This window comes from Podarcis liolepis (assembly GCF_965112155.1).
Source record: "Podarcis liolepis genome assembly, chromosome: 2".
Taxonomy (NCBI): Eukaryota; Metazoa; Chordata; class Lepidosauria; order Squamata; family Lacertidae; genus Podarcis; species Podarcis liolepis.
The window spans coordinates 6,531,235-6,556,542 of NC_139555.1; the positions used below are offsets into that span (position 1 = coordinate 6,531,235).

Below are 25,308 nucleotides of genomic sequence, written 5' to 3' on the forward strand. Positions count from 1 at the left end.
TGCATAATGGAATTTATCAGCTGAAATTGATTTATGACTTATTGAACGTAAAGTGATTTTCATCTTTTTATACATTGTTCTTATTGGTTGTAGCTCTTATTATTTACTATTTTAAATGCTAAAATGAAGGATGCAAAAGAAGGAACCAATAAACATAAGACATATAAAAATCCAATAAAAAATTGACTGGGTGGAATCCAACCAATGCATTCCAGGAGGGCAAAGATTTCTGCTTGTGAAGTGGGACTCCTGCCCCTTCCCCCCTCCAATGCATTCTGCTCGAATCTGCTATGTAGGGTTTGGGGCACCCCTAGTACAGATTTAGGAGATGTTCAGGGAGAAGAGAGTAGGGAAGTCCCATTGTACATGGAGGAATCCTTGCATCGATGCGTCAGTGAATTTGTGGTGCTTTGGATACAACCCATTGAAGTTCTCGCTGCATGTAAATTTGAAATGGAATACCCATGAAAGTCTTGGAAAGTGTGTGTTAGGCAACTTTGTATGTGAAGTGAATCAAATTTCTTCTCCCATCTCTAGTCTCTGTGTGGTACACATAGATCTGTTTAGTCCAGCTAACAAGCAAACAAATGAAAAGCAACAATTGTGGGTAGATAGACCTTGCATATCAGTGATGCTCTAGCATGAAGTAAAATATGTTGTTTACCCAATGGCTCTATCCTTGCTAGTTTCTTCTCACATCACCATGGGCTCATGAAGAATGGAAGTGAGTAGAAACACCAGGTAGCAATTCCCCCTCTCCTCCTCACTGAATGACTTCTGTATTTTATTGCACACAAAACGTCAGTTTCCCTTTTCCATGTCTCACGTTCTCTAAAGGATATCACCCTAAAGGTGTGCAAATTATGGCTTCTGCAGAACATTGTTTATCCCGACGCATACTTAGATCTCTCTACGCAAGACCATTAATGGGTAGAGAATATATCTCTTGGTTAGCATCATCCTACATTGCGTTATCTCACCTTTGTGTCCCATAGCTTAAAGCCGTTTGCAGGAGGCAAACATGGTAGCGGTTAACATGAAAGAGATGCTAATGAGCAAGTATTGCATGGCAAGCAATTTCGACAAATTAAAAGCTATCTAATAGGTGTGTTGCATTTGGTGTTGAGCCGTTAGTGGAGAACTCATTGCTTGAAGGCAAGCCAAGCCCTTGATGAATATTTTGCCTTAATCTTCCCATTCCCAGGCAACCAAGCCCAGCTCTCCAAACACATATAAGGAGAAATATCCCACTCCCACATCACAGGGGGCTCTCGGTCTCCTCCAGTCTCCGCTCGTCTCTCCCTGCTTTGCAACTTTTGCCATCCTACCTTTTTCCATCCTCCCAAGGAGCCACAATGAACCGGCAATTCAGTTCCAGATCGTTCTCAACAGGTGGAAGAAGGGGCTATTCTGTTTCTGGCAGTGGCTTTCGAATGGGCAGCGGCTCAACTTCTGTTGTTCCTGTTGGAGCCTTCAGCGGTGGCTTTGGCAGCAGAAGTCTCTACAACCTTAATGGAAGCAGGCGGATATCCACGGGCCTAGTTTCTGGTGGTGGTGGTGGTGCTCACTTTGGAGGAGGCTTTGGCGCACGAAGTGTTGGGGGCGGTCTAGGATTCAGCAGTTTTAGCAGCGGTTATGGAGGTTATGGTGGTGGGGTAAGCTTTGGTGGTGGTCTTGGCATGGGCAGTCATGTTGGAGGCTTTGGTGGTGGTGGTGGATATGCCCTTGCAGGCCCTGCTCCCTGTCCAGCTCCGGGACGAATCCACAATGTCATTGTAAACAAGAGCCTATTGGCTCCTCTGCACATGGAGGTTGATCCTGACATCCAGAGGGTCCGGGTACAAGAGAGGGAACAGATCAAGACCCTCAACAACAAATTTGCCTCTTTCATCGATAAGGTAAGATGGAACAGGGAGGAAGTTGTGTTGCAAAAGGGGCGAAAGGAAGACAAAAATGACCTGTTGACATTCTAAAATAGGAAATGAAGTAACTTTTTCTCACAATACAAGTGGTTAGAATGATGCTCTTTCATGTATGGGTATCTTGGTGAACACAAAACAGTCTAAGGAGGAGTAGCATCACTAGGCCTGAAGCAATAAAATGTTGGTTTTCAATTGCTTGTAATTCTAGAGCAAGGGCAAATAACTTTAATCTATGGATGTAGGTTAAACACTAAGAAACTATGCAAGCATAGTTCAGCAGCAGAATTAGCTTCTTTAAGGGGATTGTAGAATATCCGTGTTGTTCAAAGCCTGGACAAGCAGTTGTCAAGGATGCTACAGATATGAGAAGGAGCTAATTTTTGAGGATGAGATGAGTAGTTGGTTCCTTTTAACTCTGTGATTCTATCTACTTATACCTATGTAAAAAGATAAACCATTGAGATTTGTAAGCTTCTAAAGAGTCCATACATCATGCCATCTGGGCAATTTAGATGTTTATGAGCCATGAAGTTTGTGGACCATACCTTACTGTTGATCACATATGCTTAAAAGGCTGGTTCTATGTTTTGTGGATGTTTACATGTTTACGACATTTAGTATTAGCATAACATGGAATGAGTAGAGCTCCCATTATCAGAGTATATGTGCAAGGACCTAAATTCTATCCACAGCATTTCTCGAACATGGGCTAGGAAAGATTTCTGACTGAGAAATTCAATAGTGATAATGCTATTCTAGTGTTCTAGGTAGCCTTGCAAGCAAATGTAGGACCAGCAACGTCAGTTATATTGACTTATAAGCATCCATGAGGCACAAACCATTTTGATTCCTCAACAGACATTAATCTGCAGAGCAAGTCATTTGGGACAAATACCATATTTTTCACTCTATAAGACCCAACATCGCTCTATAAGACGCACCGGACCACAAGATGCACCTAGTTTTTGGAGGAGGAAAACAAGAAAAAAAATATTCTGAATCCCAGAAGCCAGAACAGCAAGAGGGCAGTGATCCCTCTTGCTGTTCTGGCTTCTGGGGTAGCTGTGCAGCCTGCATTCGCTCCATAAGACGCACACACATTTCCCCTTACTTTTTAGGAGGGAAAAAGTGAGTCTTATAGAGCACAAAATACGGTATTTCATTGCTGCGTCTCAAAAGACGATCTTGTGTTCCTAAAATTGAGATGCATCTGAATAAATATAGCCCTCCTGGATACACAGTAGATTTTTTACAAGAGCAGAGAATGGCTGGAATGTACACAGAACTCATTGCATCCATTTTATTGGTTTTCCCCCTGAGGTTCAAACTTCTCACATGCAAGGTGATTTTGAGGATCAAACTACTTTTAAACATACATCTATTCCAAATGGAATTGAAATGAAATTTCATGAAGTCAACAGTTAGCAAGATTCTAGAACTTACCTTTTTGAATTTGGAAATGCTACAGATTCTGTGTTTGAAATTTGTCTTTGAGAGAGTTACATCATCATCATCATCATCATGACAACAGCAATAATACACATAAATCTTAAATCTTTGATTAGTTTTACAGCAGTAATGTCAAGGGTAAATTTTATGTTGCGAACAGCCCTGAGATTTACAGATGGCGGGCAGTACACAAATTTTGAAAAGAAAAAAGAAAAGGAAGAATTAAACCCAATGGCAAAGATACAAAGAACTGTGGATCCAGTACTGGAGTGGGGAAGGCTAGTGTCACATGATACTTCTGAAGTCACAATGTAGCTGAAGACTCACTAAATTCCTCCATGTTCAGCATGATCATTTTCATAGCTCTTCAGTGTAGCCTTTAAGATGTGTTAATAATCTTCTAGATGGACAAATTCCAGCAATTTTAAAGGAGAATTAATGGCTCGCCTCAGTTAAAATTGTCTCTGACATTTACCTTGTCAATTTCATGCCGAACACTCATTCAAAACATTCCCCTCTGGGAAGCTCGTTGCTTACCAAAGCCTTGACAAAGTTATCAAATGCTGAGCATCTACAGTTTGCCAGGAGAACGTCATTGTTTTCCCCTTTTAAAATGCAAATGGAGAAAGAGAGTGGAAGATTGCGTAACTGAGTAGGGCACTATCTATAGCTGTACTGGAATGCTATAATCATAATAATTTAATTCAAAGCTACTGAATAACCCCACTAGCTCCCCCAAATTTAAGGCTGCAGTCCTGTTCTCATTTCCCTAAGAGTAAGTCCCACTGGGACTTCTCAGCAGGCAGGCATAGGGTTCTGTTGTAATTAGACCTTTTAGCTATACAGTGGTACCTCGGGTTACATACGCTTCAGATTACATATGCTTCAGGTTACAGACTCCGCTAACCCAGAAATATTACCTCGGGTTAATAACTTTGCTTCAGGATGAGAACAGAAATCGTGCTCCAGCGGCGCGTCAGCAACTGGAGGCCCCATTAGCTAAAGTGGTGCTTCAGGTTAAGAACAGTTTCAGGTTAAGAACGGACCTCTGAAATGAATTAAGTAATTAACCCGAGGTACCACTGTACATTTTGATGAAGAAGGGACTATAAAAATGTATTGCAGCCACATGTGATAGCCCAGGCACTGAATTTAACAACTGATTAGCAAAATATAAATATTAGTGTTTTCAAAATGCAGGAATAGATGGAGAATTCAATTCAGTTTGCACTTTCTGAATCAAGATGTGAACAGAAACACATCCTTTGTGATTTGGAATCCAGTTCTCCAGCCAATAATGTGTACAAAGAGCATATGCTAAAGTCTGGATGTACATGCAAATATTAATAAACATACAGAAATACATTGTATCAGGGGAAATTGTTTTGCAAAAATGTCTCTGTTAGGCAAATTGCACACAAAAATGTATATTCACACTAAAATGATGATAACTTTTCACTAGAATTTTTTTATTTTATTTCAAACTGATATGGAAATGCGAAGGATGGGGGAAAAGAAGAAATAAAAAGAAACTGAAATTTACAGATTGGCCCGTCCCTATTGAAATATTAGGCACAAATTTTCACAGATGTTGAACACAGATGTTTTATCAGGAAAGTGTTCCTTTTTGAAAAATTCAGGGCCATGTGTACATATATAAGTATTGAATTAATACAAAACCAGTTCAGGCTACTTCTTGTATGTCAATGTTGTTGTATTGTGGCTGCCATAGGTGGGATAGATCAGATATGGAGTCAGGGGCTGTGTGCATTCTTGTGCTGAAGGGGGAAATGGAGATCAAGTGGAGACAGTATTATGCTTCCTTGCCCTATCAGAAGAGGAATATGTAGCTTGCGGGGTGGGGTGTCATATCCCTTATTGGTTTCCCAAAAAACATATTGGGATGATATTCTGGTCCTGTCTTCTCCCATTAAATACGATGTGCACACTTAACACCCTCAAGGAACACAGGATGTGCTTCACACATAGTTACGCATAGGCCTGATTTATGCCATCGTGATTTCATCCATATGATTTCATCCAGGTACTTGTTGCTCCCCTGCGAGATGCTATGGTGTCAAAAGCCTGCATGCAGCACATACCAGTTAGGGCCTGTTGTGGAATCAGATGTTAACTCGGATCACAGCTTTGGGATTAGGGTGCAGGCTACTAGTGTTTAATGTTAATCTGAATCCATGTTATGCATGGAATTCAGGTATCTCCTACCCCTCTACCCAAAAAAAGGAAGATGGAAAGGCCTTATTTAGACATAGTGTTATTTTCAAAGAACAGCAAACAGTCAGAACTTTCCTGCAGTCTGCTCCTGTGCAGAACCTAAAACCTAAAAACACTCACAATATAATTTCACACTTTTCAGCAGTTTCTCTGCACCTGTACTTCTTATAAGCAAAGTTTTCCTACTGCTTATGTCAGAATTAGGGGACGCGGGTGGCACTTTAAACCACAGAGCCTAGGACTTGCTGATCAGAAGGTCAGCGGTTCGAATCCTGTTGCTCGGTCCCAGCTTCTGCCCACCTAGCAGTTCGAAATATTCACACATTACACTTTAGTACAAAGATATGGTCCATATGGGACGCGGGTGGCGCTGTGGGTTAAACCACAGAGCCTAGGACTTGCCGATCAGAAGGTCGGCGGTTCGAATCCCCGCGACGGGGTGAGCTCCCGTTGCTCGGTCCCTGCTCCTGCCAACCTAGCAGTTCAAAAGCACATCAAAGTGCAAGTAGATAAATAGGTACCACTCCGGCAGAAAGGTAAACGGCGTTTCCATGCACTGCTCTGGTTCGCCAGAAGCAGATTAGTCATGCTGGCCACATGACCTGGAAGCTGTACGCTGGCTCCCTCGGCCAATAAAGCAAGATGAGCGCCGCAACCCCAGAGTCGGTCACGACTGGACCTAATGGTCAGGGGGTCCCTTTACCTTTACCTTTACGTCAGAATTACTTCCCTCCCTCTGCAAAGTCGTACAGGGCTCTGCGCTCTACTAATGGGGAAAGGATCATCTTCATCCAAGTGAGCAAGCAAGGGTTTCAGAGTCCCATGTTGGGAATAGTCTTGCAACTGTGCTACACTTGCACCAAGCTTCAAAAACCATTATCCCATTAATTCTTCCAACATCCCTTTAGGCTCAGTTCCTTATTACTATGTCTCTTGTTGTACAGATTAAGGAGCTGAAACTGTGATATAGATAGTTTGCCCAAGGCCACCCAGAGACTCCTTGGCAGAGTTCCAGTATGCATTCAGTTCCCACAGTTTAAAAGCCTGTATTCTGGAATAATTTGAGAGTTTGAATTACTGTTAGGAAATGGGTTTCTGTGCTTGATTTATATCTTAATAATAATAAATATGTTTTAACTGAAAATCATTTATCAGCACCACCCAGTTCCCCCTTTCCTATATTTTCACTCTCACTTTAGGGGCTCCGTGATCAAGAACGGATCATGCTCACACCCAAAATATACAAAGTGGCTTTCCTTGTATAACAAAGAGTCCTTACTAGTTAGAAAAACATTTCTATTTTTTTCACTTCCCCAAATGTACTGAGCAGATCTTCACTAAGGGCCCCTCTGGACTGGGCGGTTTTGTTGTTATTGTTGCTGCAGCAAATATACTTATGGTCTTAATTGTCATTCACAATAAAATTTTGAAAGTCACCATTTTCAAAAGTCATAGTTCCGCCTTTTAGAACGTAATATTTCAAATATTGCTGAGTTATAAATGCATGCATGATTTCATTTCAGTTTTAATTGGCTTTTTAAAATGCACTGAAGGGGTAGACGAAAGGTTGAAGGAAGCTATGCCTCCCCTGGTACTAATATATTGTGAGACAGGTATACCTGTGGTGGTATAGTCCTACCACAGGAGTGTAATACCTTAGAATGTGCATGGCAGGTATTTAGTACAGGGCCAGAGACTCACCACCCTCTTTTTACATGATGTGCACTTATATCTGTGAATTGATTCTGGTCACAGCCACGCCTCGCCTTTAAAGTACGTGGTTTTCCTCAAGGAATCCTGGGAACTATAACCTCTAGTCTCATCTCTGCCCTTCCCTTGTTGTGTTTCAGGTGCGATTCCTTGAGCAACAGAACAAAGTGCTGGAGACCAAATGGGATTTGCTCTACCAGCAGGGCAGCCCAGCTCTGAGGGATAATCTTGAGCCGCTTTATGAGGCTTACATTGACACTCTCCGAAGGCAGCTTGACCACCTAGTCAACGACAAAAACCACCTGGACATCGAACTGAAGAACACACAGGAGCTTGTAGAGGATTTCAAGAACAAGTATGTGGCAGAAAAGGTGGCAGTGAGGGTGACAATGCCTCTTGCTTGCCTGCTTGGAGGACAAATAGATGTGTGTGTTATGTGTGAGTGTGTGTGACTTTAGCCTGACTGAAATCGAGCCTACTTTTAAAAAGTGACATCCATAGTTCTGCCCACTTTTTTTTGCCTCTGGCCCTACTTGGCATGTGGCCTCTGGAAGGTTCTCTATGGGGAAATGTGGCCCTCAGGCTGAAAAGTATTTCCCACCTCTGGACTTTTGGGAGGTCTCTTCCATTCATCATCAGTTAATTTCCCACAAGGATAGCATACTCCTCAACCATCCCAATTTGAGCAGGACATCCCGGAATTACAGAAGCCATCCTTGTTTCTGATTGGATCCTGGCATGTCCTGCTTTTTGGCCCAGCGCAGGAATTTGGGACCAAAAAGTGAGCGTCTTGATTTTGATCAGCAGGAAGTTGGAGGGTGTGAGATGGCTGTGATCCAGCAGAATGACCACTCCCCACATCAAATGGGGCACCTTTTGCGTGGTCGCACACAGCTCCCCAGATCCCAGTGCGGCTCCCGGTTGTACAGGCTGGCTTCACCCTCCCCAGGCTGGATACTTGGAGGTCTCCACCTACCTCAGCCAATCACCCAATTGGCTCCTTGGGGAGGTGTTGCCAGGGGATCGGCCAGGTAGCTGGAGGGACCACCCTGCCTACAGAACAGAAGGTCAATCTTACCTGCGAAGGGTCAGTTGGCTCCAGAGCTTCTCCCATCCTGCCCTCCCTCAGTTAAGCCTTCTTTTGCAGGTTAACCTCTTCTCCACAGGTATGCGGGCCTCTACAACATGGTTGCTGTTGAAGGGCTGGAAAGGAATTTCCCTGCATTGGCAGGTTTTGCCTTTCCCATAGCAAAATGTCACAACTTTGGCGGTTTCAGGCCTTGGGTGGAATCCTTTAGTCTATCTTCCTAAATGGGGTGTGTGTGTCTGAAGCGGTGACCCACGCCACCCTTGCGGCGGTGATCCCAGGGTTCCTTGTTAAAGTGGTCTTGAGGGGAGGCATTGGCCATATGCCGAGAGGTTGTCATTGCTCTCTCCTGCGATGGTGGCAAAATGGGGGGGGCGGGCTCTCTGCTTGAACATATGTTCTCCATAAACACTCAGTCCTTCTGGAAACCTCATCATCGGTCCAAATAAGAGGGATCAAATGGTCGGAGGCTGTGGCCCAAAAATACCAGGATTTTTTCCATAGGGAAATCACTGCCTATCTACCTCAAATAACTACTGATTTACAAGATTCCAATTCGGTTTTGAAACTTTTTAACCTTCTTACAACAAACCTTACCACTTTTTTTACATCACCTCCTCAAAAGGCGAAAGTGGCGCATTGCAGTGCTGGGGCCCCTTGGTTTAACACCTCTTGCAAACAAGCAAGATCCCTTCTTCGTTCCATCTATAATGAATACAAAAACTCTAATGCCCAAGCTCTACCATCCTCCTATTTACAAGCCAAAAGAGCATACAAACAGACTTTAAAGCTGGCCAAACGCGAGTGGCATCAAAAGCGTTGGCGAGCCTTGATAGCGGCCTCTAGATCCCGCAGACCACAGGAATTTTGGGCTCTGATAAACATAAGAGGAAGGAAGTACCTACTGACGATTATCCCTGCGCCCACATGGGAAAAATTCTTGAGTAAATATTTCTCCTTGGCAGAGGAATCCAACTCATCCACGGAATTCCGAGCCGACCATCTACCTTTGTGGCCCTCTACCGACCCAGACCTGATAATGGACTTGATATTAGATCTGAAAACGGGCAAAGCCCCCGGGCCGGATCTAGTCCCTGCTGAGGCTATTGTTGCGCAACCGAGGTGGTGGGCTGAAATTCTGGCCAAAGTCTTTGACGCAATTAATTCTACGGGGCTTATCCCTAGGTCGTGGAAGGAGGCCGTGATCGTGCCAGTCCATAAAAAGGGCCCCCCTGCTGACCCGGAGAACTATCGGAACATCAGCCTTTTGTCTATCATCGGGAAAATCTATGCAAAATTTTTGCTGTCTAAGCTGTCTCATTGGGCAAACGACTCAAATCTGATTGGCCATGAGCAAGCGGGCTTTAGGAACAATTACTCGACCTCTGACCATATGGTAATTATGTATCATCTTGCCAGAAAATATTCTGCCCCGAGGCGGGGGCGCCTATGCGTCGCTTTCATAGACCTAAAGGCCGCCTTCGACAGTATCCCAAGAAACTGTCTATGGAAGAAACTAGAGAGATGGGGCATAGATAGAAGACTGTTATGGCTTATAACCCAATTACACCACGGGTCGTCGGCTAGAGTGAGACTCACACCTGCGGGAAACCTATCCAACGAGGTCCCAATAAATAGAGGTGTGCGCCAAGGCTGCATTTTGGCTCCACTCCTCTTCAACCTGTTTATTAGCGATATGAAGCTCTTCCTGAATGAGTCTCAAGCCAACATTCATGCCCCCCGCCTAGCCGATTTTCGCTGCCCTTTGCTCCTATACGCCGATGATGCAGCGATCCTTTCCTACTCTAGAGTCGGTTTATGCAGAGCTCTAAAGATTTTTGCGGCTTATTGCAAACTCAACCATCTGACAATTAATCATGGGAAATCTAAAGTCCTGGTCTTTACCAGGTCTCGGAAAACTTACAGCTGGAAGTTAGATGGAGTCCAGTTAGAACAGGTTTTCAAATTTAAATACCTGGGAGTCTTTTTTCACTACAACCTAAGCTGGAAGCCACAGATACAGTATTTACTAAACAAAGGGAAAACAATACTTTATGCTCTACTCCAATTTTTTGCGGCTGACGGAACCTCCCACATCCCCTCTGCATTGAAGGTATACCACGCAAAAGTGGTTTCCACCCTCTGCTATGCTGCCCCGCTCTGGGCCCCTGGGTCCAATTTAACATCGCTGGAGACATTGCAGAATCAGTTTCTCCGTCGCCTCCTGAAACTCCCCATGTGTGTGAGCAACGCAGCCATACGTCTGGAGTTAAGGATTGCAACATTGGAGACTGTCATCTGGAAGCGAGTCTCTGGCTATTGGCTGTCCAGCTGGCATAGGCTTCCCGACCATTACCTTTTTCAGTGCCTCTGGCGGGACGAATTTGTTAATCCGTGGGTAGGAAAAATCCATGCCAAACTTCTGAGCATCGGAATTTCCCCAGCGGACTCCCTAAGGATGAACTTACGCTCAGCTAAAAGCCTCATTGAGCAAAGATTAGCAGACATTGAAAATCAACACAACCTTGCCAGAGGTGGGGGTGTCTGCTCCCCCAGGTATCACGGAATAACCCCACCACTTGACCTTCCATCATACATGTCATCTCTTTCATCAGTACCACACCGACTTGCATTTATTCGTGCAAGGTTCAATGTCCTTCCATCGAACCTGCTGAGCCACAGATTTTCCAAGGGTATGGTGTCTCCGCTATGCGTGTGTGATGGGAAAACTGTTGAATCTCTTCCACATATAATGTTCAACTGTCCCCTACATAGCATAGCCAGGACTAAATTCCTGGGCCCTGCTTTACTGCGCTTGGTTGGCAGGCCTGTTGAGTCACACGTCGCACTGCTTTTGCAGGATACAGATCCTTCTGTTACTCTGCAGGTGGCGAGATTCCTGAATGCGGTTATCTCACACGCAAAAACCACCAAAAAACAACAACAACATTAAAATCTAATCGGACAGTTATGATGAGAGTGCATGTCGGATCTCGTCTTCAGTTTTCCTTTCCTGTGAACCGTCCCTTGGAGCTCTCCGGGCCACATCCTGTTATTTAGCTCTGCCCAATGACCCACCCTTGCATCGCAGTGTTCACCTTCTGTTGTCAGATATTTCGGTTTTTAAGCCTTTGTGCTTTTTATGTTTGTACATATTTTATGGGCTAATAGCCGTAAATAAATAAATAAATAAATGAAATAAATAAATACATATGTTCTCCACAGCCAGCCCAATCCCCACACATTCTGGATAACCCTGATGTCTCCTAGATCCCCGGCTGGGGACTGGGAAGGATAAACACCCAATGCCTGAGCCAAGGTCTCCCTACATCTGAAACTTAATAAAGTTGTGGCCAATTTTAATCTCATAGCATGTTGCCTTGAGTCATTATTCTGCTTGGGGTTGGGGGGACTCCACCTGTCCACGCAAAGCATAATCTCTTGGGATAAAGCAGTCTTCCAAAACATGGGGCTTCCTGTAACACTTTGAGTAAATCACTGTCTCATAGCTTCATCTGTTGTTATGAAGATATATACTACTGGGTAGCTCAGTTGGTTAGAGTGTGGTGCTGATAACACCAAGGTTTCACGTTCAGTCCCCATACGGGACACTGCATTGCATGGGGTTGGACTAGATGTATAATTCTATGATTCTATGCTTGTAAGGTTTGTATTCATGCACTTAAATTATCATGGTGACAAGAATTATTTCCCCCTTTCTAACAGATATGAAGATGAAATTAATAAACGTACAGCTTGTGAAAATGACTTTGTGGTGCTCAAAAAGGTAAGTGGCATTAGGAAAGTTTAAAACCAGAATGGCAGACCACTCTTATTTCCTATTTCTTATACACCCTGATCCTAAATATCTGTGCAAAACCCAGACCTAAGCCATGGTTTGTGCCATTTGACTGGTGAAGCAGACAATAGTCAGAGCTGGCATGAAAGGTCACACACTTACTTTTCAGTTAATGTTTAAAATTATCTAAAGCTCAGCTTTGGGTGGATTTTGATTGTTAAATTCAATTTTGAGGAAGACCTTTGACAAAACAGAAGCCTAGCTGTTGAGGTTAGTTCTTAATCAACAGATTCACATCAGGGAATTCCACTTCACTTTGTTCCAGGGTGTATTACACCAATATGTTTTGGAGTTTACCCCTAATATTGGGCCGTATTGCACACACTGCTCTGCTCGGCTTATGCTAACTGTGATTTTATGTTCACCCCTAAGGATGTGGATGGCTCCTACATGCACAAGATAGATCTGGGATCCAAGGCTGATTCCTTGACTCAGCACATCCAGTTCTTAAGAGCGCTCTTTGATGCGGTAAATATTTTTATCTCCTTTTCTAACTGTATGGGAATGTATTCCTAAACCAACTTCATCATCAAAAATGTGACAAATAACTACAGCCCCACAAACAACAGATCCCTTGGACAGACTAAAGTATACAGTCGTACCTCGGCTCCCAAATGCCCTGGGAGTTGAATGTTCTGGTTCCTGAATGATTGAAAACCGGAAGTGAGTGTTCTGGTTTTCGAATGTGTTTTTGGAAGCTAAATGTCCGGTGCAGCTTCCACTATTGTTTGTGGTGCGCCTGCGCAATCGGGATGCAATTGGAAGCCATGCCTTGGTTTTCGAACTTTTCAGAAGTTGAATGGACTTCCAGAATGGATTCCGTTCGACTTCCGAGGTACGCCTGTACTTCAACAAATTCATATCCACCTGCCAATCTATTCCCCAAGGTCTTCACTTTATTCCAGTTTGTTAAAAACAAGCAAAGATCCTAAACTGAACTTCGCTCTTCAAGCCAGTCATTAATTTTAACACCCGCTAAACCAATTCCTGTTATTATGGCCGGGTGAGTGCCAGGGTCCTTGGCTGGGATGTGCACAGGCGGAAGAAGGGGTTTGTGGTGGGTACGGTCCGCCCCGGGTGTCACCACTGAGGGGGGTGACAAAATGCCATGCAGCACTCACTGCAGGGCCTGCAGTGCACCCGAGCCATGCGTCTCTCCTGGGAGAGACACGGTGGCTTGGGCGCACACAAGCTCCACACTGCCCAAACGGTCTGCCTGCTGCCTCCCCTCCAGCTGTAGGGCAGCTGAGGGGGAGGAGGTAGGCAGACTCTGCGGTGTACCCTGCCCTTGCCCTGGCCCTATGGGCAGCTCCAGGCTCCCAAGCGGCTTCCTCCGCCGCTGGGGGATGTGCTATGCTGTTATGTGCTCTGTGCATACAAGCACATGAAGGCCAGGCTGTCAGGCACCAGGAGTCAGGGAAGAGTTTCCCCCTTTTGCAACAGCACCTTCAAGTGCAGTCTCTGCTTTTCCCCATAAGGACCTCTTACAGTATATCTGATAGTGGCGTTTGTAGCAAGGCTATAAATAAAATCCATTTCTTTTCAGCAACCACAGGTTTCAGTCCAGTTTGTAGGCTATCTCAAATGTTCCTTTTAATAGAAAGGAAGGATTAAAAATGAATAAATACCTGCTGGTGCCAGAAACCACAAGATGTAAAGACCAAGATATCACAAAAGTTTTTCAATTGATAATAAAAATTATTTCATAATTCCCACAGGAACTGACTCAGGTACAGGCACAGGTTAAAGACACCAATGTCGTCCTACAAATGGACAACAACAGAGATCTGGACCTGAACAGCATCATTGCTGAAGTGAGAGCTCAGTATGAAGATATTGCCAACAGGAGCAGAGCTGAGGCAGAGGCTTGGTACCAAAATAAGGTAAAATTTTGCTGTAACTCAGACACAAAGTGTTGCCAGAAACTGAAATTCAAAGGCCCTCCTGAATTTGAAAGTAGATTTTTGAACTGTTCCAAATTGTTCATTGGAATTCAAAGCTGAATTTAGCGCCCCATGCTAAATTTCAGAATACTTTATAATTGACAGTCAATAGTTGGCAATCAAAATTTTAAATTATTTTTCAGAAACCTGTAAGATTTTATGGATATTAAAGTTTGAACAATATGAGTTCAAAAAATTATAATTTTAAATTGGCACTTTATTTTTCACATGGTGACTTATGGAACCCCCCATTAGCCAGTGCTCATCATTTCAAGTGGTTGGGCTAAGTCTTTAGGAAAATGAAAAGAATAGTTTGTCACACAAAATAAATCCAAACTGATATAAAACTTTTGCAATATGAAAATTCTCTCTATTCTTATTTTCTTTTTTGAGCTCCGAAATTGCTAAACTATGATCCAGTTATAGCAACTGAGAAGCACGGCAATTTGAGCAATAGTTTTTATGACCTGATGTGGAGCATCTCTCCTCACATCACTCTAATAATAGTTGACAGAACTATTTATGTTGGGCCAAAGCCATGGTTTCTTCCTGCCTCAACATCACCCTCCCCAGCTAGCTGATGTTAATGTACGAATGAAGTAACTACAATACCAATTCATAGGCATCACAGAATAGACAATGTTTATGATTGCCTACTTCACACATTGGGTGAGATTCAGCTAACAAAGCATGCCTGCAGAAGCTCATGCAATGACTTGCACTAGCACAATGGGGTTTTCCCTCCCCCCCATTCCCTATGCTCCCCTAATTGGTTTAGGGGTGTCAGGAGAACCCCAAAAACAGCATGCAAGGGGAGATCATTCCATCAAGTCAGCAGAAATGCTTGTCTCAATGGAGCAATCAGCTTAGTGCTACATTGAATTCCTTCCATTAAGTATTTCCACATGAGTCCATTCACAAGGACACAAAGATTTCCTCCCACGTACAAATGCATGTGCCTCTTTGCTGGCTTATATAGACAAGCTGAACAATATAGCACAACATGATAGCCAATAACAACAGCACTAAACACTATCTATAGACTAATACAAATGATCAGAAATTGCAACCAAAGTCTCTAAATCTTCTTCACCAGTCACGGTAGAATAATTCAAAAGTTTGATATATACATAATCTGTTATCAAATATCGCCTGAACAGAGTTTCCGGATAACCAATCTATTTTGTCCCATGCTTCATCAGCCAATCTTGATCAATTCTTTATCAGCCAGATTTGAAAGAATTAATATGAGAAGGATGCAGTTCAATTTCTTAACAAGCCAATCTTACATGTAAGCAAATATAAACGCTGTAGAAAATATACTCTGGATCAGTGCTCATATGATACTGTAGTCACTGATGAAGAAGATTTCTGATCATTTGTATTAGTCTATAAATAGTGTTTAGTGCCATTGTTATTGGCCATCGTGTTGTGTTATGTTGTTCAGCTCATCTTTGTTGGCTTAAGCAGAAAATATTCACACATTACACTTCAGTACAAAGAAATGGTCCATCTGGCCTTCCTTGTGTTGTTGGACTCCAACAGTTTCCAGCTCCAGCCAGCATGACAAATTGGGAGGGGTGGTGGAAGTTATAGTGCAACGTTTAGATGGCTGCAGGTCCCACATCCCTGAACTTAATACCATCCATCTGTTTCTAACATCTGTGTAGAAGTGCATCCATTATACCTTTCTTTGTAAAATTGCAACGATGTGTCCTTTCTAATCGATGCAACATGCTACCAACTGAAATCTAACTGAGCACCAACTCCTTTATCTATAGAAGATAGATAACTTGTTGACATGAGTTGCTTATGATGATTGCTATTTTGTTTTGTGGATATCAGTTCCAGGAACTCCAAACTACAGCTTTCAAACATGGCGATGACTTGAAATCCACCAAAGATGAGATCGCAGAGATGAGCCGGCTTGTCCAAAGACTTCGCTCTGAAATTGAAATTGTGCAGAAAGCTGTAAGACATAACTTTTTCCCTCTCCACATAGCCTGTAGGCAACCAATTGAGGCAGCTAGGGGCTTCAAGAGGCTCAAGGTTCCTTCTCCTATAATATGCTGTATAATCTACGAAAAGCTCAGCCCATCCTGGACAAGTTTTGAGCAAGTCACAAGATAGCCAAACAATTCCTTCTGATCGCTCTTACTCAGTTTGTCAAGGACCTGTGTTGTTGCTATTTGTGTCTTATGCTTGTACATCCTGTTCTTCCTCCTAAGAGCTTAAAGCAGCTTATATATAGCTCACTATACAATTGTCCCTTCCACGCAACTCCCAGGTCCAGACCTGAATAACATGCCTTCAGACAGCTCTCATATATTCTAACCCTCCTAACACCTTCCTTACCCCCAGGATTTAACCTGGGCTTACGGTATGCAATTACTGATGATTGGGTGTATTTTTGGCTTATGAAAGGAGGTGGATTTAAGAAATAGCAGGGGCAGGAGGGAGTGGAGAGCCATGGAACACCATAAACCACAGGCAAGGCAATAAGCATTAAAGTTTCAGAGGGAAAGGTAGGTGAGGAGCAGGGATGTTTCAAGGCATCATAGAATAGAATCATAGAATCATAGAGTTGGAAGAGACCACAAGGGCCATCGAGTCCAACCCCCTGCCAAGCAGGAAACACCATCAGAGCACTCCTGACATATGGTTGTCAAGCCTCTGCTTAAAGACCTCCAAAGAAGGAGACTCCACCACACTCCTTGGCAGCAAATTCCACTGTCGAACAGCTCTTACTGTCAGGAAGTTCTTCCTAATGTTTAGGTGGAATCGTCTTTCTTGTAGTTTGGATCCATCACTCCATTGCTCATTTCCCACTCTGCCCTGTATTTGTTGCATACAGTGCTGCTTCCGCTCTGCTGCAGTTCATCTTCTGCCAAAACCTACATTATTCATCTCACTGTCCACTGTGGCTTATATTACATAAATGATGCAATGACAGCATCCACCCCATTCATTTCAGTGCAAAGGAAATGCAATGAAAATAGTGGGGGGAATGCAATCAATTTTGTATTGTTCGTGGATTGAAAGCAACAACAGCAGTGAATGCCAACTGTATTCTCTGGATTAGTTTCCATTCCAGACATGAAACAAATAAGAGAACATTGTTGGCATTGGAATTATCTGACATCTCTAATGAGAAGTGACCAATAGCAGTTGTGGCAAGACTGTTGCAATATCAGATGTCAAAAGCATCTCTTGAATGTGTGAGCAATTATAGTGTCAAAGTAAGATTTTGTAGATAGACTCAGTGGGCAGAGTTGGCAATAGCCAATAGAATGAAAGAAAGTTCCAAACTGGCCTTCCCTTTGCATTTATTATTTATTATTTTTTTTGGCCTCATTCCTTCCTACATACAGAGTACTTCTTTAGTCCTAACCTGTTCCTCATCCCTTATCCCATAAAGCAAAAAATTCACCTCTCGTTATAACAGGCAACAGCATCACAAATGAAAGCAGCAATATGAGGGCAGGGTGTTCTTTTCAGGGACAGGACTTAGGATATGTACACTACCCGTCCAATAGATTGGTCAGCTCTGAGTATGGTGAGAGAAGTGTTGCATGATGATGAAGAAAGTGGAAAGACCAATGGAAAGCAGGAAAGCAAAATCGATCATCAGGTTATTTTACTGGATCCTGTATCATAAAATGGATGTTGGCAGAGCCCACAAAATTTTTGATTAAGACATCTCCGGATGCACAGTTGCCTTGGCAATTGCCATCTTTGATACTCCCCCTTTCTTTCAGAATAGTGTTTGGGGGAAAGCTGTAGGAAAGTAACCCACATGATTAATAACTCATAACCAAAGGAGGCACTTCTCCATTTTTTATTTTATTTTATTTTTTAGATTAATGGCCTGCAATCTTCCATAGCAGAATGTGAGCAGCGTGGGGAAATGGCCCTCAAAGATGCCAGGACAAAACTGGTTGACCTGCAGACTGCGCTACACACGGCAAAGGACGAGCTGGCTCGTCTGCTGCGGGACTACCAGGAACTGATGAACGTGAAGCTGTCCCTGGATGTTGAAATTGCTACATACAAGACATTGCTGGAGGGAGAGGAGATCAGGTAGGCACTGGGAAATCAGACATATCTGACGGCATGTGGATCCAGGTGCAAAATATGTCTGCCATTTTGTGGCTGGATGTTTTGAATGGGACCTAGTTCTTTTTAGAATGTGGAACATAGGAGGCTGATTTATACTAAGACAGACTATTGGTTCACCTATCTCAGAACTGCCTACACTGACCGTCTCCAGGGTTTCAGAATAGAGTCCATCCCCAACAGTACCTGGAGCAAACAGGGATTGGATAGGCGTATGAGGCACATGCTCTGTCACTGAGCTCCGCCCCTGCCCTGTATCCAGTTCATGGAGCAGCCACTGCCTAGTAGCCCTTGTGGAGTCTCTTCAATGAGGAATGCACTCTGTTGACTGTAAATCTGTTGAATTTTCAAGTACTATGCAATGTTCATTCTGCAGCTGTCAGGTGTCAATCCATCAATGTGGCAGTGCCTTTGCATTGGAACTCCCTGCCTGTTAACATCAGACAGTCATACCTTGGTTTGCAAACGTTTACCTTTTTACAGTCATACCTCGGTTTGCAAACGTGATCCGTGCGGGAGGCACGTTCACAGCCCGCAGCATTTGCAGCCTGAAGAGCCGCGTCTGCGCACATGTGTGACGCAGTTTGGCGCTTCTGTGCATGCGTGTGATGTCATTTTGTGCTTCTGCGCATGCGTGAGCGCTGAAACCTGGAAGTAAACCGTTCTGGTACTTCCGGGTTCAGCGCGGTCCGCAACCCGAAAACACGCAACCCGCAGAGTTTGTAACCCGAGGTATGACTGTATTTCAGGATTTTTCTTAGAAGGGTTGTGGGAATGGGTGATTGGCTAATGCGTATGGTGAACCTGCTGACAACTGTTGATTACTGTAATTGGTCCTACATGAAAAAGCAAGGGATGCTTGCTAAAGATATTTTTGGTCACTATCTCTTTAAAAATGCCTTGCTTTTTCCTGTCAGACCAACTGCAGTCACCAATCCTTCCCCTCCTTCTTATTATATGTGAGGTTTTGGTGACTTCTGTCTCAGAGTATCTGAAGAAGTGTGCATACACACAAAAGCTTATACCCAGAACAAACTTAGTTGGTCTCTGAGGTGCTATTGAAAGGATTCTTTTAAAGACTTTCTTAGGACAAATAGACTTGATTCTTTTAAGGGAGTTTCTTTGGAAGAGCTTTTAAACAATCTTTTTAAAGAATTTTTTTGTTTTACGTTGGTTTGTGTACACTGCCAGGGCCGTCTTTAGCATATGCGCTAAGATCTGCCCATCGCCCACAAATTTAGTTTAGCTGGCGCATTTCTGCAGAAATGGAAAACTAAAATTGCGTGCTGAAACGCATGTGTAGTAGAGCCCTAAGTACTAAGTAATTAGTCAAAGAAAATGCCAACAATTAGCGAAAATAAACATTTTCTCGCCGGTGCGAGATCAGTCGTGTCAAAGGTGCCGCTGACCCTGCTGCCACATAGCAGCTCAATACAATACGTAGCATAATCTTAGGCAGCTTCAGCAACGGGCGCCTGATGCCCCACAGAATTCGGCACCCAGGTGCCCCGCACCCCTCCACCCCGGGTAAAGACGGCCCTGTACAGTGCTTAGATTTTTTAAAATCAAGATATATAAATTAACCCCCCTCTAAATAGAATGAATGTAGGTAGATTCAAGTACTGGAGCAGGGCTGGGAAGCAGTGGCCCTCCAAATTAGGAGGCGCTGTTTCCTGTTCCACCTTGTTTTTGTCACATGCAGCACTGTTTCCGTTTGCTGCAGTTTGACTTCTGCTAAAAGCTACATTATTCATCTCAGGGCTTATCCACCCTTACCTTTCCTTCACTCTTAAATTGTGGCACAGCCCACAATTCAAAGCTCTGTGTCCCAGTCCCCCCCCCTTGCTCCGGAGCTTTCCCCATGAAAACCCACTCTTGGAAGCTGAATTGGAGCAAATGTCCATCTGCGAAAAACCTGAATTGACATTTGCTCTGATAGAGCACTAAAGAGTGGGTTGGACTGCACCCCTGACCATGCTAGCTGGGGCTGATGGGAATTGTAGTCCAAAACATCTGGAGGGCAACAGGTTGAGGAAGGCTGAGCTAAATCAATCCCTATAACTAATGAAATTATCAGGCTGGTCTAGCATGGTTTGCTCTCACTTCAATAGGTTGTGTTTATCTTTTTAGGATGTCTGGAGAATTCTCAACCCCTGTTAACGTATGTAAGTATATGCCATAGCATCTGACTCCATTAAGAAACAAGGCTCTTTGCTTGAGGGACAGAAGGGCATCTCTAATATGATTTTTCTACCCCACAGCTGTGGTCAGCAGTTCTAGCACCATCAGTGGTGGTGGTGGAGGAGGAGGATATGGCCTTGGAGGCGGAAGCGGATACGGCCTTGGAGGAGGAAGCGGATACGGCCTTGGAGGAGGAAGCGGATATGGTGTCGGAGGGGGAAGTGGGATGAGCCTTGGTGGCGGAGGCGGCGGGAGCTGTGGACATGGCCATGTCAGTATTGGAGGAGGAAGAGTCAGCAGAATTAGTACCGGAGGCAGTTTAAGCGGTTCTGGAAGCCTCACCGGTGGAGGATATGGCTATGGAGGTGGCAGTTCGAGTGTGAAGATCGTACATTCCTCTTCAAGCAAGCGAATAAGCAGTTAAGGTGTCCTTGCTCACATCCTCCAAAAGTATGCACCATTCCTTGCTTCAAGAAAACAAAGATTCTCCCCCAATTATGTATATCTCCCTCAAAGCCCATAACACACACACACGCACTTACTGGTGATTTTCACCTGTATAACTTCCCCCTCAACAATTCAACAAGGAAAGTGCCAAATATTCAATTATTCTGTTTATGCCATTCTTTGAGTCATGATGAGAAAGGTTAGCTGGTGCAGCTTTGTATCAGGCTGTAGATCAGAGAAGCCCAGGCTTGAATATGTAGGCATATTTTTTAAAGAAAGAAAGAAAATGAATTCCTAAATTAGTGTTAAGGAGGAGGGTTTCTTGTTCAGCTTTCTCGCTGGCATGCTAGTTTTGTGGGGACAGGGAGGCTTTGTAATAAATGGGAAGCAGTTAAAAATGTGCTTGCTCTCCTCACCCAAGCAAAGGGCTGAAGTGGTACAGTGCAGGAGAAATTGTACCATGTGACATGACTGTTCCAATAGTGTGGTGTCTTCAGCCCAATGCTCAGTCACAATAAGGCTGTAGACAGTTGCTTTTTCCTTGCGCTCTAGTTTTCTCTGTTGATACTTGATCTTCTCCACCCATGGGGTGCTTCTTCCAGAGCACTCTCATCCTTTTCGTTACAGTTGCATAATTCTGAAGCAAACTGGTGCATAGCCTTGTCCCAGAATTTCTCTTTTCTCACCTAAGTGGCTCCTCCCCAAGCCCATTTCGTGGCAAAGAAAAGGAATGTCTGGAAGCGAAATGAGAAATGAATAAATAAGGTGGTGCAAAACAACATAAGTGCTTTCATAAACTCCCTTTAAAAATAATAATAATTGTGTTGTATATTCCATTTTAAAACACACAGTCTGTGTGTGTTTCCAATGTTAAACATTGCTAACAATAAGCTACAATTCAAGTATTCAACAATTTCATTGGCCGTTCCGTAAGTCTTATGAAGTATGCTCTTGTCTACTGGAAGCTCATACCGCAATAAATCTGTTAGCTTTTATGGTATACCAAGACTCCTTGTTGTTTTTACAGTTCAAAGCATTGGTATCTCTCTAGGCAACAGGTAGAACTGTTCTTACAGATCAGGCCCAGGCAGACTACGTCAAATTTGGCCCTCCAGCTGTTTTGGAACTACAATTCCCATCATCCCTGACCACTGGTCCTGTTAGCTAGGGATGGTGGGAGTTGTAGTCCCAAAACAGCTGGAGGGCCAAGTATGGCCATGCCTGGCTTATGTGAAGTACAAGGTACTTGTCATGTGTTCATGCTGCTCCAGTGGTGAGAGAGGGAGACATGTGAGAGAAATCAAAATGGACAGATTCTCCCAACTCTAAAACCAGGGTGGAGCCAACATGGTGCCCTTCCGTTAGACTCCGAACTCCCACTGAACAAAGTGAACGCAAGCAATATTCAGGGATAAAGATTGGTGGAGCAGGTACATCCTAAGCCAGATAGGAGCTCAGTCAATGCTAATACCCACCTCATACACTGATGTAATGCCTATGTAAAGGAGGAATTTCAGAAGCTCAGTCAAAATCTGAAAATCAAAACAAACCTCTGCTTCAAGGACTGCTTACCGTATTCCGGTGTGGACATAAGCAGGCAGCTCATCTGTATGCCTTACTCTGGAACTATTCAGCTGCCATATTCAGAGCTAGGAAGGAATTTGCCTGCAGATGAATCGGGCTTGCCTGGGGTTTTTGCCTACCTCATAGCAATTGTCACAACTTTTGGCAAAAAAGGCATTGAGTTGGATTCTTAGTCAAGACCCAGGGGGTGGGTGGGTGCCCGACCCCCAGGTCCAGGATCAAATTCAGGATACCCCAGTAAAAGGGTATAGGGGTTAGGTTCTCCCCAAAGCCCCACATGGGGGACTGATGGGCCATAGAATATACCAAAATCACGACCCATTAGATTTGGGATATCCTTACCACCAGGTTCCACCCTAATGGAGGTATCAGCAAACAGTTGGTTTGGCTGATTCAAGATAAAGATCCAATGCTGATGTCAAAGCCAACTTATACCTGAATAACTCAATAAAGTTATGGCCATTTCAATCCCAAGCTGGTGCCATATGTTTTTCTCTTCCCCTCCCTCACCTCATATATTTGGCCCCACTGCACTGTTGTCTGCAACTTACATTATTCTCAGCTCTGTGGTGTGAGAGGCCTTATTTTTGGCTCAAAATGTAAACATTTAAAAACATGGACTCTCTTTCTGCAGACCAGATAGCACCACTCTCCAAACACACTGCTGTTTATTGCAGTAAATAGATTCCTGCACTGCAGGGAGTTGGACTAGATGACTCTTAGGGTCCATTCCAACTCTACAGTTCTGTGATTCTACAGTGGGAAGGAAACCTCCATCCAGTGGAGGATTCCCTCCAGTAGGGGAAGAGACATAGTTCAGTGGCAGAGCATCTACTTTGCATACAGAAGATTCCAGGTTCAATCTCTGGCATCTCCAGGTAGGGCTCTGAATGTCCCCTGTCTGAAACCATGGGGTGGTGCTGCCAATCCGTGTAGGCAATACTGAGCTAGATGGGCCAGTGGTGTAAGGCAGCTTTCTAAGTTCTTCCTATGGTGCATATAACAGGATCCTCTGCCATTTGCTATTCGTGCAGGTGGAGCTGTGGGTTAAACCACAGAGCCTAGGACTTGCTGATCAGAAGGTGGGTGGTTCAAAACCCCGCGACAGGGTGAGCTCCTGTTGCTTGGTCCCCGCTCCTGCCCACCTAGCAGTTCAAAAGCATGTCAAAGTGCAAGTAAATAAATAGGTACCACTCCGGCGGGAAGGTAAACAGCGTTTCCATTCACTGCTCTGGTTCACCAGAAGCGGCTTAGTCATGCTGGCCACATGACCCGGAAGCTGTACGCCGGCTCCCTCAGCCAGTAAAGCAAGATGAGCACTGCAACCCCAGAGTCGTCCACGACTGGACATAATGGTCAAGGGTCCCTTTACATTTTTACATAACAAAACCGTGTGAATGTTACTTACATTACGGCTGTGTTCTGCACTTTTACAAAAGGGATGTGTGTGGGGGAAAACAGCATCAGCATCATCCACAAGTACATAGAAGACAATGCCTTGCCTGCACCTTATAATTCAAATATGTCCCTGTTTCAGGAGGCCTCAATTAGTTATCTTATATGTTTTTGGGGGACAGGGGGCGGGCTGGTGTGGAGGACTCCCTGGTCCTGAATAGGGTAACTGTGCCCCTGAAGGACCAGGTGCGCAGCCTGGAAGTCATTTTGGACTCACAGCTGTCCATGGAGGCGCAGGTCAATTCTGTATCCAGGACAGCTGTCTACCAACTCCACCTGGTACGCAGGCTGAGACCCTATCTGCCTGCGGACTGCCTTGCCAGAGTGGTGCATGCTCTGGTTATCTCCCGCTTGGACTACTGCAATGCGCTCTACGTGGGGCTACCTTTGAAGGTGACTCGGAAACTACAACTAATCCAGAATGCGGCAGCTAGACTGGTGACTGGGGGCGGCCGCTGAGACCACATAACACCGGTCTTGAAAGACCTACATTGGCTCCCAGTACGTTTCCGAGCACAATTCAAAGTGCTGGTGTTGACCTTTAAAGCCCTAAACAGCCTCGGCCCAGTATACCTGAAGGAGCGTCTCCACCCCCATCGTTCTGCCCGGACGCTGAGCTCCAGCGCTGAGGGCCTTCTGGCGGTTCCCTCATTGCGAGAAGCAAAGCTACAGGGAACCAGGCAGAGGGCCTTCTCGGTAGTGGCACCCGCCCTGTGGAACACCCTCCCATCAGATGTCAAAACGATAAATAACTACCTGACATTTAGAAGACATCTTAAGGCAGCCCTGTTCAGGGAAGTTTTTAATCTGTGATATTTTACTGTATTTTTGGTTTCTATGGAAGCCGCCCAGAGTGGCTGGGGAAACCCAGCCAGATGGGCGTTGTACAAATAATAAATTATTATTATTATTATTATTATTATTATTATTATTATTATTATTATTATCAATCATGGATTCTGTTTCATGCAAAAGGGCAGAATGATACATTTCTGTCATGCACTCTGGGATAGCTCAGCTGGTAGAGCATGAGATCCTGTATCTCAGGGTCATGGCTTTGAGTCCCACATTGGGCGAAAGATTCCTGCATTCCAGGAGGTTGGACTAGATGACTCCTATGGTCCCTTCCTGCTCTATAGTTCTATGACTCTATGACCTGAGCCATCTTCCTGTGGTCAGGTTGTTTACCTCATCTTAAACACCTGTCAGGTGAGATCACTGGATGGCCTGTTCTATCCTGACATTGTTTTCCCCCTGAAGTGTTGTATTGACTTCATGGCTATAGTTCTTCTTCCCAAAATCTGCTTTGTGGACCTATTT

General features: G+C 44.2%; 1 protein-coding gene across 1 annotated transcript; it reads left to right on the plus strand.

The window, feature by feature from the left end:
- Nucleotides 1–1,229: 1,229 nt before the first annotated feature.
- On the plus strand, nucleotides 1,230–21,949 carry LOC310698011 (keratin, type II cytoskeletal 75-like). The gene is made up of 9 exons (XM_083484670.1): nucleotides 1,230–1,898; nucleotides 7,457–7,671; nucleotides 12,130–12,190; nucleotides 12,635–12,730; nucleotides 13,981–14,145; nucleotides 16,051–16,176; nucleotides 18,065–18,285; nucleotides 20,452–20,486; nucleotides 20,583–21,949. Exons 1-9 carry the CDS (start codon nucleotides 1,356–1,358, stop codon nucleotides 20,924–20,926), a joined length of 1,806 nt encoding a protein of 601 aa, XP_083340796.1. The 5' UTR covers nucleotides 1,230–1,355; the 3' UTR covers nucleotides 20,927–21,949.
- Nucleotides 21,950–25,308: the final 3,359 nt, after the last annotated feature.

Excerpts from the sequence above, each read along its gene's own strand:
- LOC310698011 (XM_083484670.1), top strand. The coding sequence starts at position 1,356 with ATGAACCGGCAATTCAGTTCCAGATCGTTCTCAACAGGTGGAAGAAGG. Across the intron at positions 7,672-12,129 it reads GTAGAGGATTTCAAGAACAA|ATATGAAGATGAAATTAATA; the intron begins GTATGTGGCAGA and ends CCTTTCTAACAG. Across the intron at positions 12,191-12,634 it reads ACTTTGTGGTGCTCAAAAAG|GATGTGGATGGCTCCTACAT; the intron begins GTAAGTGGCATT and ends TTCACCCCTAAG.